The sequence below is a fragment of the Acomys minous genome (assembly GCF_964271855.1).
Source record: "Acomys minous genome assembly, chromosome: 20".
Classification (NCBI taxonomy): Eukaryota; Metazoa; Chordata; class Mammalia; order Rodentia; family Muridae; genus Acomys; species Acomys minous.
The window spans coordinates 19265961-19282883 of NC_140502.1; the positions used below are offsets into that span (position 1 = coordinate 19265961).

At 52.4% G+C, this 16923-nt stretch overlaps 1 protein-coding gene across 1 annotated transcript in view; it reads left to right on the forward strand.

Annotated features, from left to right (window-relative positions):
- Positions 1 to 10635: 10635 nt before the first annotated feature.
- The window catches only part of NOVA2 (NOVA alternative splicing regulator 2), a 37764-nt gene continuing 31476 nt past the window's right edge, over positions 10636 to 16923 (forward strand). The window contains exon 1 of the mRNA XM_084771035.1: positions 10636 to 11373. Coding sequence (XP_084627161.1) covers positions 11097 to 11373 — 277 coding nt within the window. The 5' untranslated portion in view covers positions 10636 to 11096. The remainder of the gene's footprint in view (positions 11374 to 16923) is intronic.

Consider the following 16923-nt stretch of genomic DNA (forward strand, 5'->3'; position numbering starts at 1 on the left):
TGATGCTAGCTAGTATCAGGATGACAAAAAGCAAACAAAACACCCCCAGCAGCACAACAGACATGGTGGCCTTTGCCATTTTAGAAGTAGAGGCAAGAAAGTCAGAAAGCCAGGGTCATCCTTGGCTACATAGTGAACTGCAGACCAGCCTGGGCTACGTGAGACCCTCTCCCAAACCTAACCAACAGAAGCCCAGTTCTGTTACTATTCTGCTTGTGATGTATCCTCCTTGTTCCTTGTGCCTCAGTTTCCACACCAGAAAGCCCCTTTCTCCACAAGCCCAAGGTTGGAAGTAGAGCCACGGACAGCCGGAGTGGCCGGCACCCCCATCTCCCCCTCCCCCACTGCATGTGCTGTGTGATTCACAGTAGCCAAGATCGGAAGCAGTGTCCATCCGCACGTGAAATGACACAGAAAACATACAATGGACTACTAGTCAGTAAGGTGAAAAGCAAAACCCAGGGCTGGAGAGATGGCTCAGTGGGTAGAAGCACTGGCTGCTCTCCCAGAGGACCTGAGTTCAATTCCCAACAACCACATGGTGGCTCACAACCATCTATAATGGAATCTGGCGCCCTCTCTTCTGGCATGCAGGAGTACAGGTAGACAGAGAGAGCATTCATACACATAAAATACATAAATAAATAAATAACTTTTAAAAAAAACCACTGATACCCTATGAGCATATACAGGGGGAGGAGGTCCCCCGCAGTCACAGTCATAGGGGAGGGGAGTAAGGGGAAAATGGGAGGGAGGGAAGAATGGGAGGATACAAGGGATGGGATAACCATTGAGATGTAATATGAATAAATTAATAAAAACAACACTCACTGCTCTTGTAAAGGACCTGTGTTTGGTTCCTAGTACCACATGACAGCTCACAAACACCTGTCACATCAGTTCCAGGGCATCTGCACATGTCAACTCATGCAGGCACGCAGGCACATGAAAAACAAATAAATAGCCCATGGAAGGAAGAAAGGAAGCGGAGGAGGAGGAAGGGGGAAAGAGGGAGGGCAGGTGGGAGAGAGGAAAGAAGGAGGGAGAGAGGGAGGGAAGTAAAGGAGGGAGGAAGGGAGGAAGGAAAGGAAGAAGGAAGGAACGAAAAAGAATAAAAAGAAGGAAGGCCTAGGTAGAGTGGAAGTGATACAAAGCTGTGGTCCAGCATTTGTCAGGCAGGCACAGGAGATCAGGAAGTCTGCAGCAAGTTCAAGGTCAGCTGGGGCTTCCAAAGACCTGGTCTCAAAAAAACAAACAAACAAACAAAGAAGAAGAAAAAGCGGGGTACGGCTGCATTCTGGGATGGGTGGGTGAGCATGGAAGCTGTCAGCATAGAAGCTGCCGACTGAAGGGCAAGACTTCTGGGAGTGCCAGTTGGGAGGAGGTCCTGAGGACCTGGAGCTGCTGGCGGAAGTGAGGAGGAGAAGAGAGATTTGTAACCTTAAGGCCTAGAAGAAAGAGTCTGCTGATGGCTTGGCTCGGGGTGTGGGGAAAGCAAGGGTGTCTAGGGCAACGGCAGGGTTTCTGGCCTGAGCAACTGGCAGAGTTTGGACCTGATCCCAGCGGCAGTTACAGAGTCCCAGGGAGATGTTAAGGCTGGGGGTGGGGGTGGGGACTCAGTCAGATGCCAAAACCACCAAGGTGGCAGCCAGCGCCGCCGGGACACAAGCCTGAGAGACAAGAGAAGGATTCTAGCCCTGGCTCTGGCTCCAAATTCCTGTGAGCTCCAGGGCAAAATAAAACCCTCGGCTGCTCATGCTTGTAATCCCAGCCCTTGGGAGGTGGAGGCAGGAGACCCAGGAATTCAAGGCCAGCCTTAGCTATATATCAAGATCCAGGGCAGCCAAGGCTATATGTGAGACCTTGTTTCAAAAAAAAAAAAAAATTTAAAAAAAAAAAAAATATATATATATATATATATATATATATATATATATATATATAAAGACTTCTCTGGACCCTAGTATTTTTCCATCTTACAAAGACATCATTAGGGGATAAAAAGACCCAGTGGCTGGGGCCCAGCGTTTGTCTACAGTCCACCTCAGCAGTAAGGGTGTTTTTACCTGGTCCGTGCAAGGCCCTGGGTTCTTCCATCCCAGGATGATTTAAAATGGGGGAAGGGGCTGGAAAGATGGCTCAACAGTTGTGAACCGAGGTTCAGGTCCTCACACCCACATGGTGGCTCACAACCACTTGCAACTCCAAGTCTGCGGATCCGGGCCTCCCCCTTCTGACCTCCTTGAGCACTTTTTGCACTCAGTGCGTAGACACACACGCAGGCAAACGCTCATACCCATAAGCTTTTTTTTTTTTTTTTTGAAAAAGTTAAAGAAAGAAGAAGAGGAAGCCAGGAGATGGCCCAGTTGGTAAAGTGCTTGCTGTGCAAGTCTGAGGGCCAGAGTTCGATACCCAGAACCGCTGGAAGATAGCCAGGTGTGGTGGTGCACTCTTGTAATCCCAGTACCAGGGAGGTGGAGACAGGAGGATCCCCATGGCTGGTTGAGCAGCTAGCATAGCCTGTTCAGCAAGCTCCAGGCCACTGAGAGACCGTGTCTCGAAAGCACAGGGTAGCTAGCTCCTGAAGAAGAGGCAGTTGACCTTTGGGCACCAAACATGTGCGTGAAGACAAAAGTCAGGAAATGAAGTTCGGCTTAAGGGTAGGACAGAATTCCCAGCCATTTCCAAAACAGCCTCAAATGCATTTTCATCATTTCGTTTTCATTTGCTTTGATTTTAGACAAGGTCTCTCATAGTTCAGGCTGGCCTCAAACTCACTATTTAGCCAAGGCTAGCCTGGAACTCTTGCTCATCCTACTCCAGGCTCCCAAGCACTGGGATTACAGGTCTGTGCCACCACACATAGACGCTCCTAACACTTTCTATTCTAGGCATTGATGTAGGCTCAATTTTCTTAACCAATATATTTTATTACAACTTATTAATCAAGCGTATGTCACGTATAACCCAACTAACCAAAACAATAGGAACAGAGGATTAAAGAACACAATAACAAAACCGTAAGGATACCAGTGCCAAGGAACAATTCTCTTGACATGATCAGCAGGATTTCTTCTGCTGGAACCTGCAGTAACCAGAACCCGGAACCTCAGCAGGAGCCAGAGCCCCAAATCCTTCCCTTGAGCAGCTCTCTCTAGGAGTATCTCAAAGTGGGAGCGATGAACAGCCAACACTATCTGAAATCTCCAAAGGCCCCGCCTCCAGTTTTGGGCTCATTTACATAGCTCCTCCCAGAGTCTGTTCAAGGGATCTTTTCAACTGGCAACAATCAAGCTCCCGCACGAGGTGGTCGGTCTTCTAGTGGATTAACCTCACCTGTTCTCTCCCAAGACCATTGCGATCCCACACTTGAGATCCTAAAAAACAGGTGTATCTCTCCTTCACATTGGTAATAAAATTTAAACATCAGTCAACTCTGAAAAGCAATAAAGATACTCTAATATTAAGTGAACATTAAATTCTTTATGTAAAAATAAACAAGCACATCCATGCGCACACCAGTAACCCCAGGACTGAGAGGCAGAAGCAGGCAGATCTCTGTGAGTCTGAAGCCAACCTGGTCTACACAATAAGACTCTGTAAGAAAGAAGAGGAGCCAGGCACGGTGGCACATGCCTTTAGTCCCAGCACTCAGGGAGGAAGAGGCAGGCAGATCTCTGTGAGTTCGAGGCCAGCTTGGTCTACAAAGCGAGTCCAGGACAACTAAGGCTACACAGAGAAACCCTGTCTGGAAAAACTAAAAAATAAAAATAAAAAAAGAAAGAAAGAAAGAAAAAAGAAGCCAGGAGGTGGTGGCGCACACCTTTAATCCCAGCACTCAGGAGGCAGAGGCAGGGGCAGGTGGATTGCTGTGAATTTGAGGCCAGCGTGGTTTACAAAGCAAGTCCAGGACAGCCAAGGCTACACAGAGAAACCCTGTCTCAAGAGAGAGAGAGAGAGAGAGAGAGAGAGAGAGAGAGAGAGAGAGAGAGAGAAGAGAAAGAGGAGGAGGAACAGGAGGAAGGCAGTAACGGAAGAAGAAACGGCTCCAGGCTGAACCAGATGTAGTGGAACACACACGTGTAACTCCAGCCAGAAGGATCTGGTTCAGTTGTCATCCTCAGCTGTTTAGGGAGCTCAGTCTAGGTTGGGTTGCATGAGACTCTGTCTCTAAAATCAACACACACACACTCATACACACACATACAAACACCCATACACACACACTCACACACACTCACTCACACACACACACACACTCACACACACACACTCACACACACACAAACTCACACACACACACACTCACACACACACACTCACTCACACACACAGTCACACACACTCATACACACTCATACAAACACCCATACACACACACACACACACACACACACACACACACACACCTGGACTAAGGTAGAGACAGCCCATATTTTCATTTTTAAAAATGTTTGTATTTAGGTGTATGCCTTGCATTACAAAAAAAATAGTAATTCCTTTTTTAAATCTTTTATTTAGGGACTGGAAGAACGGCTCAGCAGTTAGGAGCCCTTACTGCTCTTGCAGGGGATCTGAGTTTGGCTCCCAACACCCACAGAGAGGCTCACAACCAACCCTAACTCCAGTTCAAGAGACCTCTGCAGGTACCAGGCACACACGGGGTACACGTACATAAATGTGGGCAAGACACTATATGCATAGAATAAATTTTTTGTATGTTTGTTTGTTTATTTGTTTGTCGAGACAGGGTATCTCTGTATGGCATTGGCTGTCTTAGAACTCACTCTGTAGACCAGGCTGGCCTCGAACTCACGGAGATCTGCCTGCCTCTGCCTCCCTGTGCTGGGATTAAAGGCAGTTAAGTTAAAGATAAATAAACGACCTGGGTGTGGTGGCGCACATCTTTAAGCCCAGCACTCGGGAGGCAGAGGCAGGTGGATCTCTGTGAGTTTGAGGCCAGCCTGGTCTACACAGTGAGTCCAGGACAGCCAAGGCTACACAGAGAAACCCTGTCTTAAAAACCAAGGAAGAGAGAGAGACAGAGAGACAGATAGACAAAGACAGAGAGAGAGAGACAGAGAGAGAGACACACAGAGAGAAACAGAGAGAGAGAGAGACAGAGAGAGAGACACACAGAGAGAAACAGAGAGAGAGAGACAGAGACAGACAGAGAAATGTATCTTGCGTAGAGGTGAGGTTCATGGAGATTAAATGACAGTCCCAGGACTTGCTTTTCTCCTTCCATTATGAGGATGTCATGGATCGAACTCTGTCACCCGACTTAGCAGCCAGGGCCTTTACCCACTGAGCCACCTCAAAAGCCCAGAAACTAAGTTCTTACAGCGAGTTCAGAAAGTTTGCAAAACACCCTGCACCACACAGACCTGCCTCTCCCAACTCCCGAAGAGATGTGTGATCTTCTCTGCAGCTCAAACTCGGCCCTTTGTTTCGCTGCTTTGGGCTCGGCAAAATCCTCACCACGCCCTCAGAACTGTTATGATTCCCATTTGACAGATGGTGACAGACTAGGAGAGAGCCCAGGCTGGATAGAGGTCACCCAGCTGGAAGGGAGAGGGAGGGGCGGGGGCGGGGCCAGTGTCTCTCTCTCTCTCTCTCTCTCTCTCTCTCTCTCTCTCTCTCTCTCTCTCTCTCTCTCTCTCTCTCTCTCTCTCTCTCTCTCTCTCTCTCTCTCTCTCCCCTGAGCCTGCGCACTTGACACCTGCCTACTTGCCCTCTGGTCCCACCTCTCCCGATCTGCTCCCACCTACACCGAGCGCCCAGAGCCAGCCAGTCCTCCGAACGAACTGCTTAGCTCATCCTCCTTACGCCCCAGCCAGCGGTACCGTGTCATCTCTCCCCCCCACCCCCACCCACCTCACCCCCCTTTTTTTTTCTTTTCAGGCTAGAAAGCTGAAAGCCTCTCATCCGAAAACACAAAAGCTGCAACGTCTCTCCAAGAATCCACCATGCTACCCTCTTCTTCCGAACTCTCTCATTGAGAAACAGAGGGGAAGGATGCCTAGAGTGCGTGCGACCTTGGCTTCCTGGCTTTCAAACGCCATCCTTCAAAATGGTGCTCGACTGGGGCCTGCTAGTGCAGTCCTGTAATTCCCAGCCAGGTAGGAAGCAGGAAGGTTGTGAATTGAAGGCCAGCCAGAGTAACTTAATGAGATCCGGACTCAAAGGGAAAAGTAAGCCGGGCATACATAGTGGCTCCTACATGTGTGTAGTGCCCGCGCAGGAGGTTCTCTGTGGGTTCCAAGACAACTAAGAATACACAGAGAGGAGCCCAGCATGGTGGCGCACATCTTTGATCCTGGCACCCAAGAAGCAGAGGCAGGCGGATCTCTGTGAGTTCGAGGCCAGCCTGGTCTACAAAACAAGTTCCATGATAGCCAGAGCTGTTACATAGAGAAACCCTGTCTCGAAAAACAAGAACAAACAAAATGCATAGAGAGACCCTGTCTCAAAACTAAAAAGTAAAGAAAGTACTGGAAGTCTCATCTAGCCGTGGAGTGCTTGACTAGACTTCCCCAGTGAGGAGCTGGGAGTGTGGCTCAGTGGTAGAGCCCCTGCCTAGAATCCCCCAATGAGGGGTTGGGCGTGTGGCTCAGTGGTGGAGCCCCTGCCTAGAATCCCCCAGTGAGGGGCTGGGGCGTGGCTCAGTCGAAAAGCCCCTGCCTAGAATCCCCCAGTGAGGGGTTGGAGGTGTGGCTCAGTGGTAGAGCCCCTGCCTAGAATGCCCCAGTGAGGGGCTGGGGGCGTTGTTCAGTGATAGAGCCCCTGCCTAGAATCCCCCAGTGAGGGGTTGGAGGTGTGGCTCAGTGGTAGAGCCCCTGCCTAGAATCCCCCAGGGAGGGTTTGGGGTGTGGCTCAGTGGTAGAGCCCCTGCCTAGAATCCCCCAGTGAGGGGCTGGGGGCGTGGCTCAGTGGTAGAGCCCCTGCCTAGAATCTCCCAGTGAGGGTTTGGGGTGTGGCTCAGTGGTAGAGCCCCTGCCTAGAATCCCCCAGTGAGGGTTTGGGATGTGGCTCAGTGGTAGAGCCCCTGCCTAGAATCCCCCAGTGAGGGGCTGGGGGCATGGCTCAGTGGTAGAGCCCCTGCCTAGAATCCCCCAGTGAGGGGCTGGGGTGTGGCTCAGCACTAGTGCTCTTGGCTACCACACACAAGGTCATACATCCAGTCCCTTAAAAAGCCTTAGTATCTAGGTGGCAACACACTCTCCAGACCTGTTTCTTTTTTTTTCCCCTGCAAAAGGAAGTCAGAATAAACAACCTAACCATATAGCCATAGTTAAGTCTAAAATTAGTTAATACCTTCAAAATTCTTAAAACAGCGGTCTATACCTCAGTGTGAGGATGGGTCCCCAGCAGCCCTGTGTGATTAGACCATTTACCTCCAAGTTTGTTTCAGGGAAAGAAAATCCATTGCATTCATTCACATTAAGTCAGAAACTGGGAAGGTTAGATTCTGTCTGCCTCAGCTTTATTTTTTTTTCCTCAGCTTTATTTTTTAATTATGTTTAATTTAGATTTATACGTGTGTGCATGTGTGCTTCTCTGTGTGTGTGTGTGTGTGTGTGTGTGTGTGTGTGTGTGTGTTCAGAGGACCATTTGCAGGAAATGCATGGAAATGCAGGAGTGAGTTCCCTCCTTCCACAAATGTGTGTCCCAGGGATCAAATTCAGGTCTTCAAACAGGTTGGCAAACACTGAGCCCTCTCACCAGGCTGAGCACAGACTTCTAACCACTGAATCACTGTTTGATCCTTTACAGGGTTAAAGTGTGAATGAAACTTTCTCAGAATTAATACTATAAGACTCAGAGAAGGTGAGGATATAGCCAAGTCACCCAGCATGAAAATGACAGAGGCAGGATTCAAACCCAGGCTCCCCGTGTGACCAGTCTGCAGCCCACCCATGCACCAACGAACTCCTGCAAACAGCATCGCAGAGATAGGGAAGAATGAAGGCGCCCTTCCCCAGCATGGCGTGGGTCTCTGGTGGCCCTGGTTCTGGACCCTGTCCAGACTGGGTAACCATCCCCCTGAAAGCACTGGGGTGGCACAGATGAAGGGAGAAGGTGCGGCCCCCTCCACCTACCTCTGATCGGGGCCTTACAATCCCCCAGGATTTGGTGCTTGGAAAGCTGACGTTGGGTTGCTATGGTGATGGGTTTGGGGCGGTTGCCATGACAGCAGAACTAGCCTTGGTTTAAAAATATCTAGGAGGAGGTTTGTGTTTGTGTGAGTGTGAGTGCCCGGCCGACCATGCTGTTTTGTGTGGGTCCAAACGGGGAGTGTTTGGGATGGCTGAGTGGAACAGAGGCCACAGGCAGGACTCGGGGGAAAGGGGTGGGGGCTTCTCAACACACAGTAGCCCAAGTGTGCAATGCACTTGTCGCTGAGTGGCCTTTAGAGTCCAGGCATTTGTGTGTGCCAGACTTTGCTGGGCCTGTTAAGCTATATGTTAAGCTATAATGAAGGGCACTGGGTTTAGACCTCCCATGTCACTTGACACGTATGTCTTATGTAAGCAAGGTCGTATGTTTCTTGTTGGCTTTGATCATGTACGTGTAGCTTCTTGGGGTGGGGGGAGCAAATTTGGAACTGTGAGTCTAAATACGCCTACACGGGACATATTTGGATTATTAGATGTCACTGCTTTGATATTAAATACACATCTATCCATTTGTGTGTGGGTGCCCAAGTGTGAATGGCTGAGCGTGCATTATAGGGTGTGTGTGTGTGTGTGTGTGTGTGTGTCTGTGTGTGTGTGTACACAAGTGTCTCGGTTGTCCTCTCTTGTCAGTCTTTTTGAATCAATGTGGAAACATGTGCCCCACGCGACGGAGTATGCATGTGTGTGTGACAGAACTTCACACGCAACTCTGTGGATGGTGGGAAATGTCACCTGGGTAGTGTGGGTCTGTGAGATACTAAGGTCTTAAGGTGTGGATCTCGGCCCAACCTCAGTACTTCCCTGCATCCCCTCTTGCCTCTTCTCTGTCTCCATGGCAACCAGCTCCTCAGCTCCCTCCAGGAAGATAGAGGGGGAGGATCCAGACTGCAGTGGACCACAACCCCCTCCCATCCCCCTTGGCTGAAGGGACAATGGGGGGAGGGGACAGATGGACGTCTACCTCATCCACCCCAGGCCATCTGCTGCCTCTACTGTCCTGGGGACCTGAGAGCATAGCACGGGAGGGGCAGGTGGGGTGGAGTAGATCCCAGTGCCACAGACACCACCCCCCAGCTGCCACCACATTACCTCTTCCTGGACCCCTCTGGGGGGGGGGCGCTAAACTCGCCTCTGACTAAGCTAGAAAAAAAGGAGGCCCTGGGGACCAGGAATCTAAGGAGCTGAACACGCATATATCTGAGAACACAGAATATTGGCGACGACACACTCCAAGGAAGAGCCTCCCGATGGCTTTGGGCTCTGAAATGAAGCTTGTCCTCTGTCCAAATCCCAGTTTTCTCTCAGTCTATCCATGTGCCCTTGGAAAAGCCTTTCTACAGCCTCCACTCTGTCATCTGAAAATCAAAATTTCCTAACGAGTGACCAGAATGACAATCCTCACTCTTCAAAGCACTAAGGTTGTTTTGTTCCGGGCTGTGTCCCAGGGTCTAGGGCAGTATCTGTCACTCAGTGGGTGGGCTATCAGTAACTGTTGATAAGAGAGGGTGCCAGTCGGCTTCTGGGACAGCTACTTGCTTAAACTGGATTTCAGTCCCGTGAGCTGGACAGCAGCCTTGTGTCGACTCTTCGGGGACCATCCAAAGGGGAATTTCCTCGCTGACGGTCAGGTGACATGAAAGGACACTTCTCCCCCACCCCCCAACAAGTGGTACCAGACCTCTTGACATTGTTTCCTTTTCTTGTCTTTCTTTTTTTCTTTTTCTTTTATTTTCGTGTGTGTGTGTGTGTGTGTGTGTGTGTGTGTGTGTGTGTGTATGTTGATTGTTTTGTTTTCTTCTTGTTGCTCTGGCTGATTGTTTTCTTAACAAAGGGTCTTACATTGGCCTCACACTCAAGGCAATCCTCCTGTCCCCTCCCGTCAAGTGCTGGACTACATGAGCGAGCGCCCACGCTTGGCTGTTTCGCTTCGCTGTTTCGGGTCTCTTAAGGCTCACTGTCCTCATCTGTAAGACAGAATAACAAAAGTACATCCTATCGTCGTTTCCCTGTGGGATTCAGTAAGAATCTCTTAGATCCACTGCTGGCACATAGCGAGTGTACAAGTAATGTTCTTTCGAAGCAAACGGTAGCTAGGGGTGTTGTGCACATCCCCCTAGGGAGATGGAGGCAGGAGAATCAGGAGTTCAAGGCTGGCCTGAGCTGCATAATGAGTTCAAAGCCAGCTTGGGCTACCGTTACACTCCGTCCCGCCCCGCCCCTCCACAAATAAAAGGGTGAAGGGTAAGGAAGGAAGGCGTGGAGGAGCCTCGCGGTCCTTAATATACCCCGCAGAGGGGGTTGTCAGGTCTCTAGCTTCCAAGCGTGATGGGCGTGGCCAACCCGGAGACCGTGGCCCAGGCTTCAAGGATGGACCAATAGGAACGCCGAAGGGCGAGGCCTTGCCTGGCATGGGCGTGGCCTTGCGCTGGTGGGAGGGGCCAGGACGCTGTAGGAGCCTAGGCTGAGAAGATGCTCGGGCCAGCAGCCACCGCCACCAGCCCCGACTCCGCTGCCGCCCGCGCCCGCCGCCCCCCGGGCCCCCACTAGCGGCCGCCTCCGCTTCTTATCTCCGGCCCCCCGCCCTGAGCAGGGCCTTGGGAGGGGGGCTCGGCCCTTCGCATCTGTGGAGAGCCCCCAAGAAAGGGTATAGGGAGGGTGTCCTGTCGCTGCACCTCACTGGCTCAGCCAAGTGCCCTGCTTCGGTGATCTTTGAGAGACCAGGACCCCACCCCTCAGTTCTCCATCCCAGACCGTCCCCTAACCCTCTCCATCCTGCTCCCCTTCGTTTTCTCAGCTCTGTCAGCGCTCTCCCCCCCCACAGCCCCCTCCCGCTTCCCTCCCTGCCGCTCCCCTCCCCCCTCTTTGCCTCCCCCTCCCCTCCCCCTCCCTCCCCTCCCCCTCCCCCGCCCCCCCACCATGAGGATGATGGCCGCCGGCGCGGTGCACGGCCTCTTCACGGCCTCCGCGGCCCCGCAGCCGCCGCCGCCCCCGCCGCCGCCGCCGCCGCCGCAGCCCCAGCCTCCCCAGCAGCCGTCGCCGCCGCCACAGCAGCCGCCGCCGCCGCCGCAGCCGCCGCAGCAGCAGCAGCCGCCGCCCCAGGCCCCCCCCATGGAGCCCGAGGCCCCGGATTCCCGCAAGAGGCCCCTCGAGACGCCCCCCGAGGTGGTCTGCACCAAGCGCAGCAACACGGGAGGTGAGACAAGGCTCAGGGACCTCGGCGGGGGACGGGGGGGTGGGGGGGATCGCGCGCCGAAGGGGGCATCGCTGTCCTCCATCATCAACCCCCCCCCCAATCCCGGGCTGGCAGGTGCAAGTGCTCCGGGGAAGGGAGGGGCGCCCCTCTGTGAGGAACTGGGGACCGGACGGACCCCTTTCTCTTGTCGCCGAGGCCCCGGGGGCTGAGAGCTTTGTCTGCGAAGAGAGGGGCTGGGGGGGAGGGGGTGGTAAGTGTCCTTGTGGTGTGTGAGGGAGACAAGGATGAGGGGCGTGGGTCCCTCCTGGACCAGTGTGTCCTTGAGGGGTGTGTGATGTGACCCTTTCGGGGGCAGGGGTGTTCTCCGGGGCTTGCGTGTCCCGGTTGGGGGAGGGGAAGGAGTAGAGATAGGCCTGTGGACCGGGAGCTTCTGAGCCTCCCTCCCTGGGGATGTCCTGGGCAAGGGTTGTCCCGGAAAGGGGCGGGTGTGGACAGCATGCAGGGACCATGCATAGGGACAGGCTGGGTGGGTGTGTTGGGTGACAAGGAGGAAAAGGGTGGGTGTGTAAAACTGGAGGGGATGGAGATGGAAGGCTAGCTAGGACAGGTGTATAGCTGTGGTGGGGTCCTGTAGGGCCTGGATATGTGACCATGGATGTGACAGGGTAGCGGGGGCTGTGAGTATATGTGAAGAAGACAGAGCTGCATGTAAGACCCTCCAGGGGAGATGTGTGACAAGGGAAGGTATGTGCCCTTGGAGGGGGCTCTTGTACTGTGACACATGAGTGAGAGGGGGTGTGTGACATGCAAGGGGGTGTGTAGGGAGGCAGAACGGATGGACTCTGGGTATGAACCATGAAAATGCATGTGGATCATCGGGGAAAGGGGTTCTGTGTGTGGGACCAGGAGAAGCTGGTGGTGGGATGTGACATGGGAAAGGGTGTGGGTGTGACTCCACAGAGGCTATGGCTGGGTGTGACACATGGAGGTGTGCAACAGTGACATCAGAGGGGGTGTGTAACTGGGGGGTGGGGGCTGGGGGGCTGGGAGTATGAAAAACGGAGAGCCCAGGCTCGTGGTTCAGTGAAACCCACTGAGGGTGTGTTCACAAGGAAATGGAAAAAATGGGAGTTCCGAGTGACTGGGGAACGCATGCTCAGGACGCGCAAACGTGGAGACGTGTGACACCCAAATGTGTGTGAATGTGTGGCACAAGGAGGTGTGTGTAGAAAAGCTGGGTGTGTCACACCAGAGATGTGGGAGAGATAGCAGGGTGTGACAACAACGGAGGACATGTGTGTGTGCGCGCACGCGCGCGCACGCGTGTGTGTGTGTGTGTGTGTGTGTGTGTGTGTGTGCACGCGCGTGCGTGTGGCGGCTCCCTGTTCGAGACCTCAGAAATGTGTAGGCTACACAAAACCGACCCCTCTATGTGTGTCATCCGGGGAGAGGTGTGCATAACAGAAAAAGCCAAGCTAAGCAGGGAACAAGTAGGACAGAAAGGAGACAGAAGGGAGATCCTCAGAGCGCTCCAGCTCTCCGAAAGGAGGGAGACCCCAAAATAGACAGATGATCACCCTATCCAAAATCTCCTCCTCACCATCTCTTAAGCAATGTATGTAACCTTCCTTCTAACCTGGCTCAGGGACAATCAGGTGCTCACTGCCCATCACCTCCCCTGGAACACACCCGTCTCCTCCCCCCCCTTCCCCTCCCCCCCCCCCCCCCCCCGCTTCTTTCTTTCACTCCCACCCCACCCCCTCACCTCGAGCCAGGTGGGACAGGATCCCAAGTTCCCATTGGATGCACGGGTGGGGGTGCTCAGCAGAAATTGAAGGAAAGGGAAGTTGGGGGAGGGGTGGGAGAGAATTTCCTGTCTGCCTTCCTGTAAACCCCCCCCCCCAGCACACACATGAAAATGTCCAAAGCCGACTTCCTTTCTCCCTTCCTGCCAGGCTGCTGTTGGCCAGCCCCAGTCAAAGTCAGGGACCCAGATTTGGCCAGGCGGCACAATACAGGCGGGTGGTGGTGGCAGCCGCAACTGGCTGCTGCTGACGGCCCCTTCTGGTGCTTCAGCTGGGTGCTCACCTGGGATCTGGGTGAATTTCTCAATATGAGAGATTATCTGAGGCTTTTTTTTTTCTTTACCAGTGAAGGAAACTGAGCCCCAGTGAGCTGAACCAGCTTGTCCAAGGTCATGGGACTCCTAAGTGACAGGTCTAAGATTCATTGAACCCTGGGCTGATGGGTCGCAGGTCACGGAGCCTTAGCAACTGGGATTTCATATTTCCTTCTACAGTGGCAAAACTAAGTGGAGTCTTTAGAGCTCATAACCTGCAAATCCTTCCACACCTCCAGACCATGTATGGGGAAACTGAGGCCGGGAGTTACAAAAGGGCTTGTCCTCTATTGACAGCCCAGAGAAGAATGGTTTGTGGCAGGGCAAATGTTAATGGCTTTGATATCTCTCTCTCTCTCTCTCTCTCTCTCTCTCTCTCTCTCTCTCTCTCTCTCTTGGATTTTTAAAAATAATTTATTTAATTTTACTTTAGCATGAGGGTGTCAGAGCCATTGGAACTGGAATTACAGGTAGTTGTGAGCTGCCACGTGGTGGCTGGGAATTGAACCGGGGTCCTTTGGAAGAGCAGACAGTGCTCTTAACCACTGGGCCATCTCTCCAGCCCCTCTCTTGGATGGATTTTTTTGAGACAGAGTCTCTTTGTGTAGCCTTGGCTGTCCTGGGCTCGCTTTGTAGACCAGGCTGGCCTCGAACTAACAGCGATCCTCCTGCCTCTGCCTCCCGAGTGCTGAGATTAAAGGCGTGCGCCACCACAGCCAAACACACACACACACACACACTCCCCCCTGCCCCTCTCTGAGACAAGATTTCTCTGTGTAGCCTTGCTGTCCTGGACTCACTTTGTAGACCAGGCTGGGGCCTCGAACTCACAGCGATCCTCCTGCCTCTGCCTCCCGAGTGCTGGGATTAAAGGCGTGCGCTGCCGCACCCGGGCGGCTTTGATCTCAAACTTGCTAGTTCATTTCAGTGGGGGGACAGTGGTGTCTGTGAGATGCGTGATCGATTCCCAGCCTCTTTCTGAGCTTCCGTGTTCCCGGCTTCCAAATACAGGCTTTGACAAGAACCACATTGACAATGTCATAATGGCTGGCGATACCATTACTTAATGCCTGACATGCAATCGCATCTTGTTCTCCCAACATGCTATGATATAACATTTAAAAAAAATAAATACATTATAATAATGGCTAACATTTATGGTGCTGGGAAGTATTATGGGAAATACTGGACACGGGTCATTGAGTGCCTCTGGTCCTGCTAATCATCTATCAAACGAACAACTGAAGCTCATTCAGCTGAGAAGCAGTTGGGACTGCGATTTGAACTCAGGAGGCCTGGCTCCCCTGTGTGGACAGACTCTATGGTGAGGGCTCTGATCAGAGAGGGGCTCTGAGGTTCAGAGTGGCGAGGGGGCTCTACTAGGCCACCACTAGTAATAACAGGCCAGACAGACCCTCCTCCTCCTTCTCCTGCCCTCCTCCTTGTCCTTAGGTGGGAAGGGGAAGAGCGGAGGATAACGGCTCCTCTGGCTGGTGTCTGGCACCTGACTGGTTGACAAGATGCCATTGGGAGGAAAAGGAGGTAATGGGGCAGGGGTAGAGCCCCTGCCTAGAATCCCCCAGTGAGGGGCTGGGGCGTGGCTCAGTGGTAGAGCCCCTGCCTAGAATCCCCCAGTGAGGGGCTGGGGTGTGGCTCAGTGGTAGAGCCCCTGCCTAGAATCCCCCAGTGAGGGGCTGGGGGCGTGGCTCAGTGGTAGAGCCCCTGCCTAGAATCCCCCAGTGAGGGGCTGGGGGTGTGGCTCAGTGGTAGAGCCCCTGCCTAGGATCCCCCAGTGAGGGGCTGGGGGCGTGGCTCAGTGGTAGAGCCCCTGCCTGGAATCCCCCAGTGAGGGGCTGGGGGTGTGGCTCAGTGGTAGAGCCCCTGCCTAGAATCCCCCATGAGGAGCTGGGGGCATGGCTCAACAATCAAATCTTGTCAAGCATGTGCAAGGTACTGAGTTCCATACCCAGTATCAAAGTTTGGGAAGAAAAACCTGTCTGGTAGACTTAGTGTCCCTGGAGAGCCAGGCACAGTGGCACACGCCTTAAATCCCAGCACGTGGGGAGGCAGAGGCAGGTGGATCACTGTGAGCTTGAGGCCAGCCTGGTCCACAAAGCAAGTCCTGGACAGCCAAGGCTATGCAGAGCAACCCTGTCTTGAAAGTTAAAAAGAAAAAAAATCCTTAGGAGAGAGCCTGGAGGTGGCTTAGCTGGTCCATATGCTTTCTGCATAATCCTGGCCAAGTGGATGTGGTCCCTGAGGCTCACATAAAGGTGAAAGGAAAGTGCCACCTTCACAAAGTTGTCCTCTGCACGCCTGTGCACACTACACACACACACACATACATACATACATACATACATTAATTAATTTAAAGGAGTGGTGCCCTATAGTGCAGCCCATAATATTACCTGTGTTCCCACTTCTACTGTCCCACCACCTGCAGGCACAAAATGTACCTCACAAACCGGAGCTCCCCCACCCAGATCTCAACCCCAGTATCCCTTACTGCAACTGAAAGGAAAAGTCACCAGGACAAAAGCCCAGGAAGGATGGAGGCTGGAGAGACAGACGGCTCAACAGTTAAGAGTGCATGTTTTAAACCTGGCACCGTGGTGGCGCACGCCTTTAATCCCAGCACTCACAGAGGCAGAGGCAGGCGGGTCTCTGTGAGTTCGAGGCCAGCCTGGTCTACAGAGTGAGTTCTAGGACAGCCAAGGCTACAAAGAGAAACCCTATCTCAAAACAAAGAAAAAAAAAAAAAAAAACAACAGGATCCTGGTTCAATTCTCAGCACCTACACGGTGGCTTGCCACCAATTGTAACTACAGTTCCAGGGGACCCAAGACCTTCTTCTGACTTCTGAAGGCACTAGGCACCTATGCGGTGCACATACAGTGCTGGCAAACATCCTTTAAAGATTCATTTTATATCTCTGAGTGCTTTTGCTAGCGTGTATTATCTGGGCACCACGTGCTTAAGGAAAGCACGCATACGCAAAAAAAAAAAAAAAAAAAAGCAACAGCCATGGAAGGAAAGTTTGCAAGGTTCAAAGCAATCTTGGCTCTTAGCAAGTAAAAGTCAATGCTCCATGCCTCAGTCTCTCCCTCTGAAAAATAGGGGACAGCCCCAAGATAAGTTCACTGGTCTGGGGGGTTCTGTCTAGTTACTGAAATTCTCATGTGAGAGCTAGATGTGGTGACCCATGTAAGAAATCCCTCCCGGCATCCGTGTGGTTTCTGGGTATCCAAACTCCTCTCGCAGGCATGCACTGTCGTTCATGACCCATCTCCACACCCCGCCCTGACCCCCAACTCTGCCACCAAGAATCTGGAAGACCAGTCCTTTTTTTTTTTTACTTATTTGTTTGTTTATTGGGTTGTTGTTTTTTTTTTTTTCCCAAGACAGGGTTTCCCTGCATAACCTTGGCT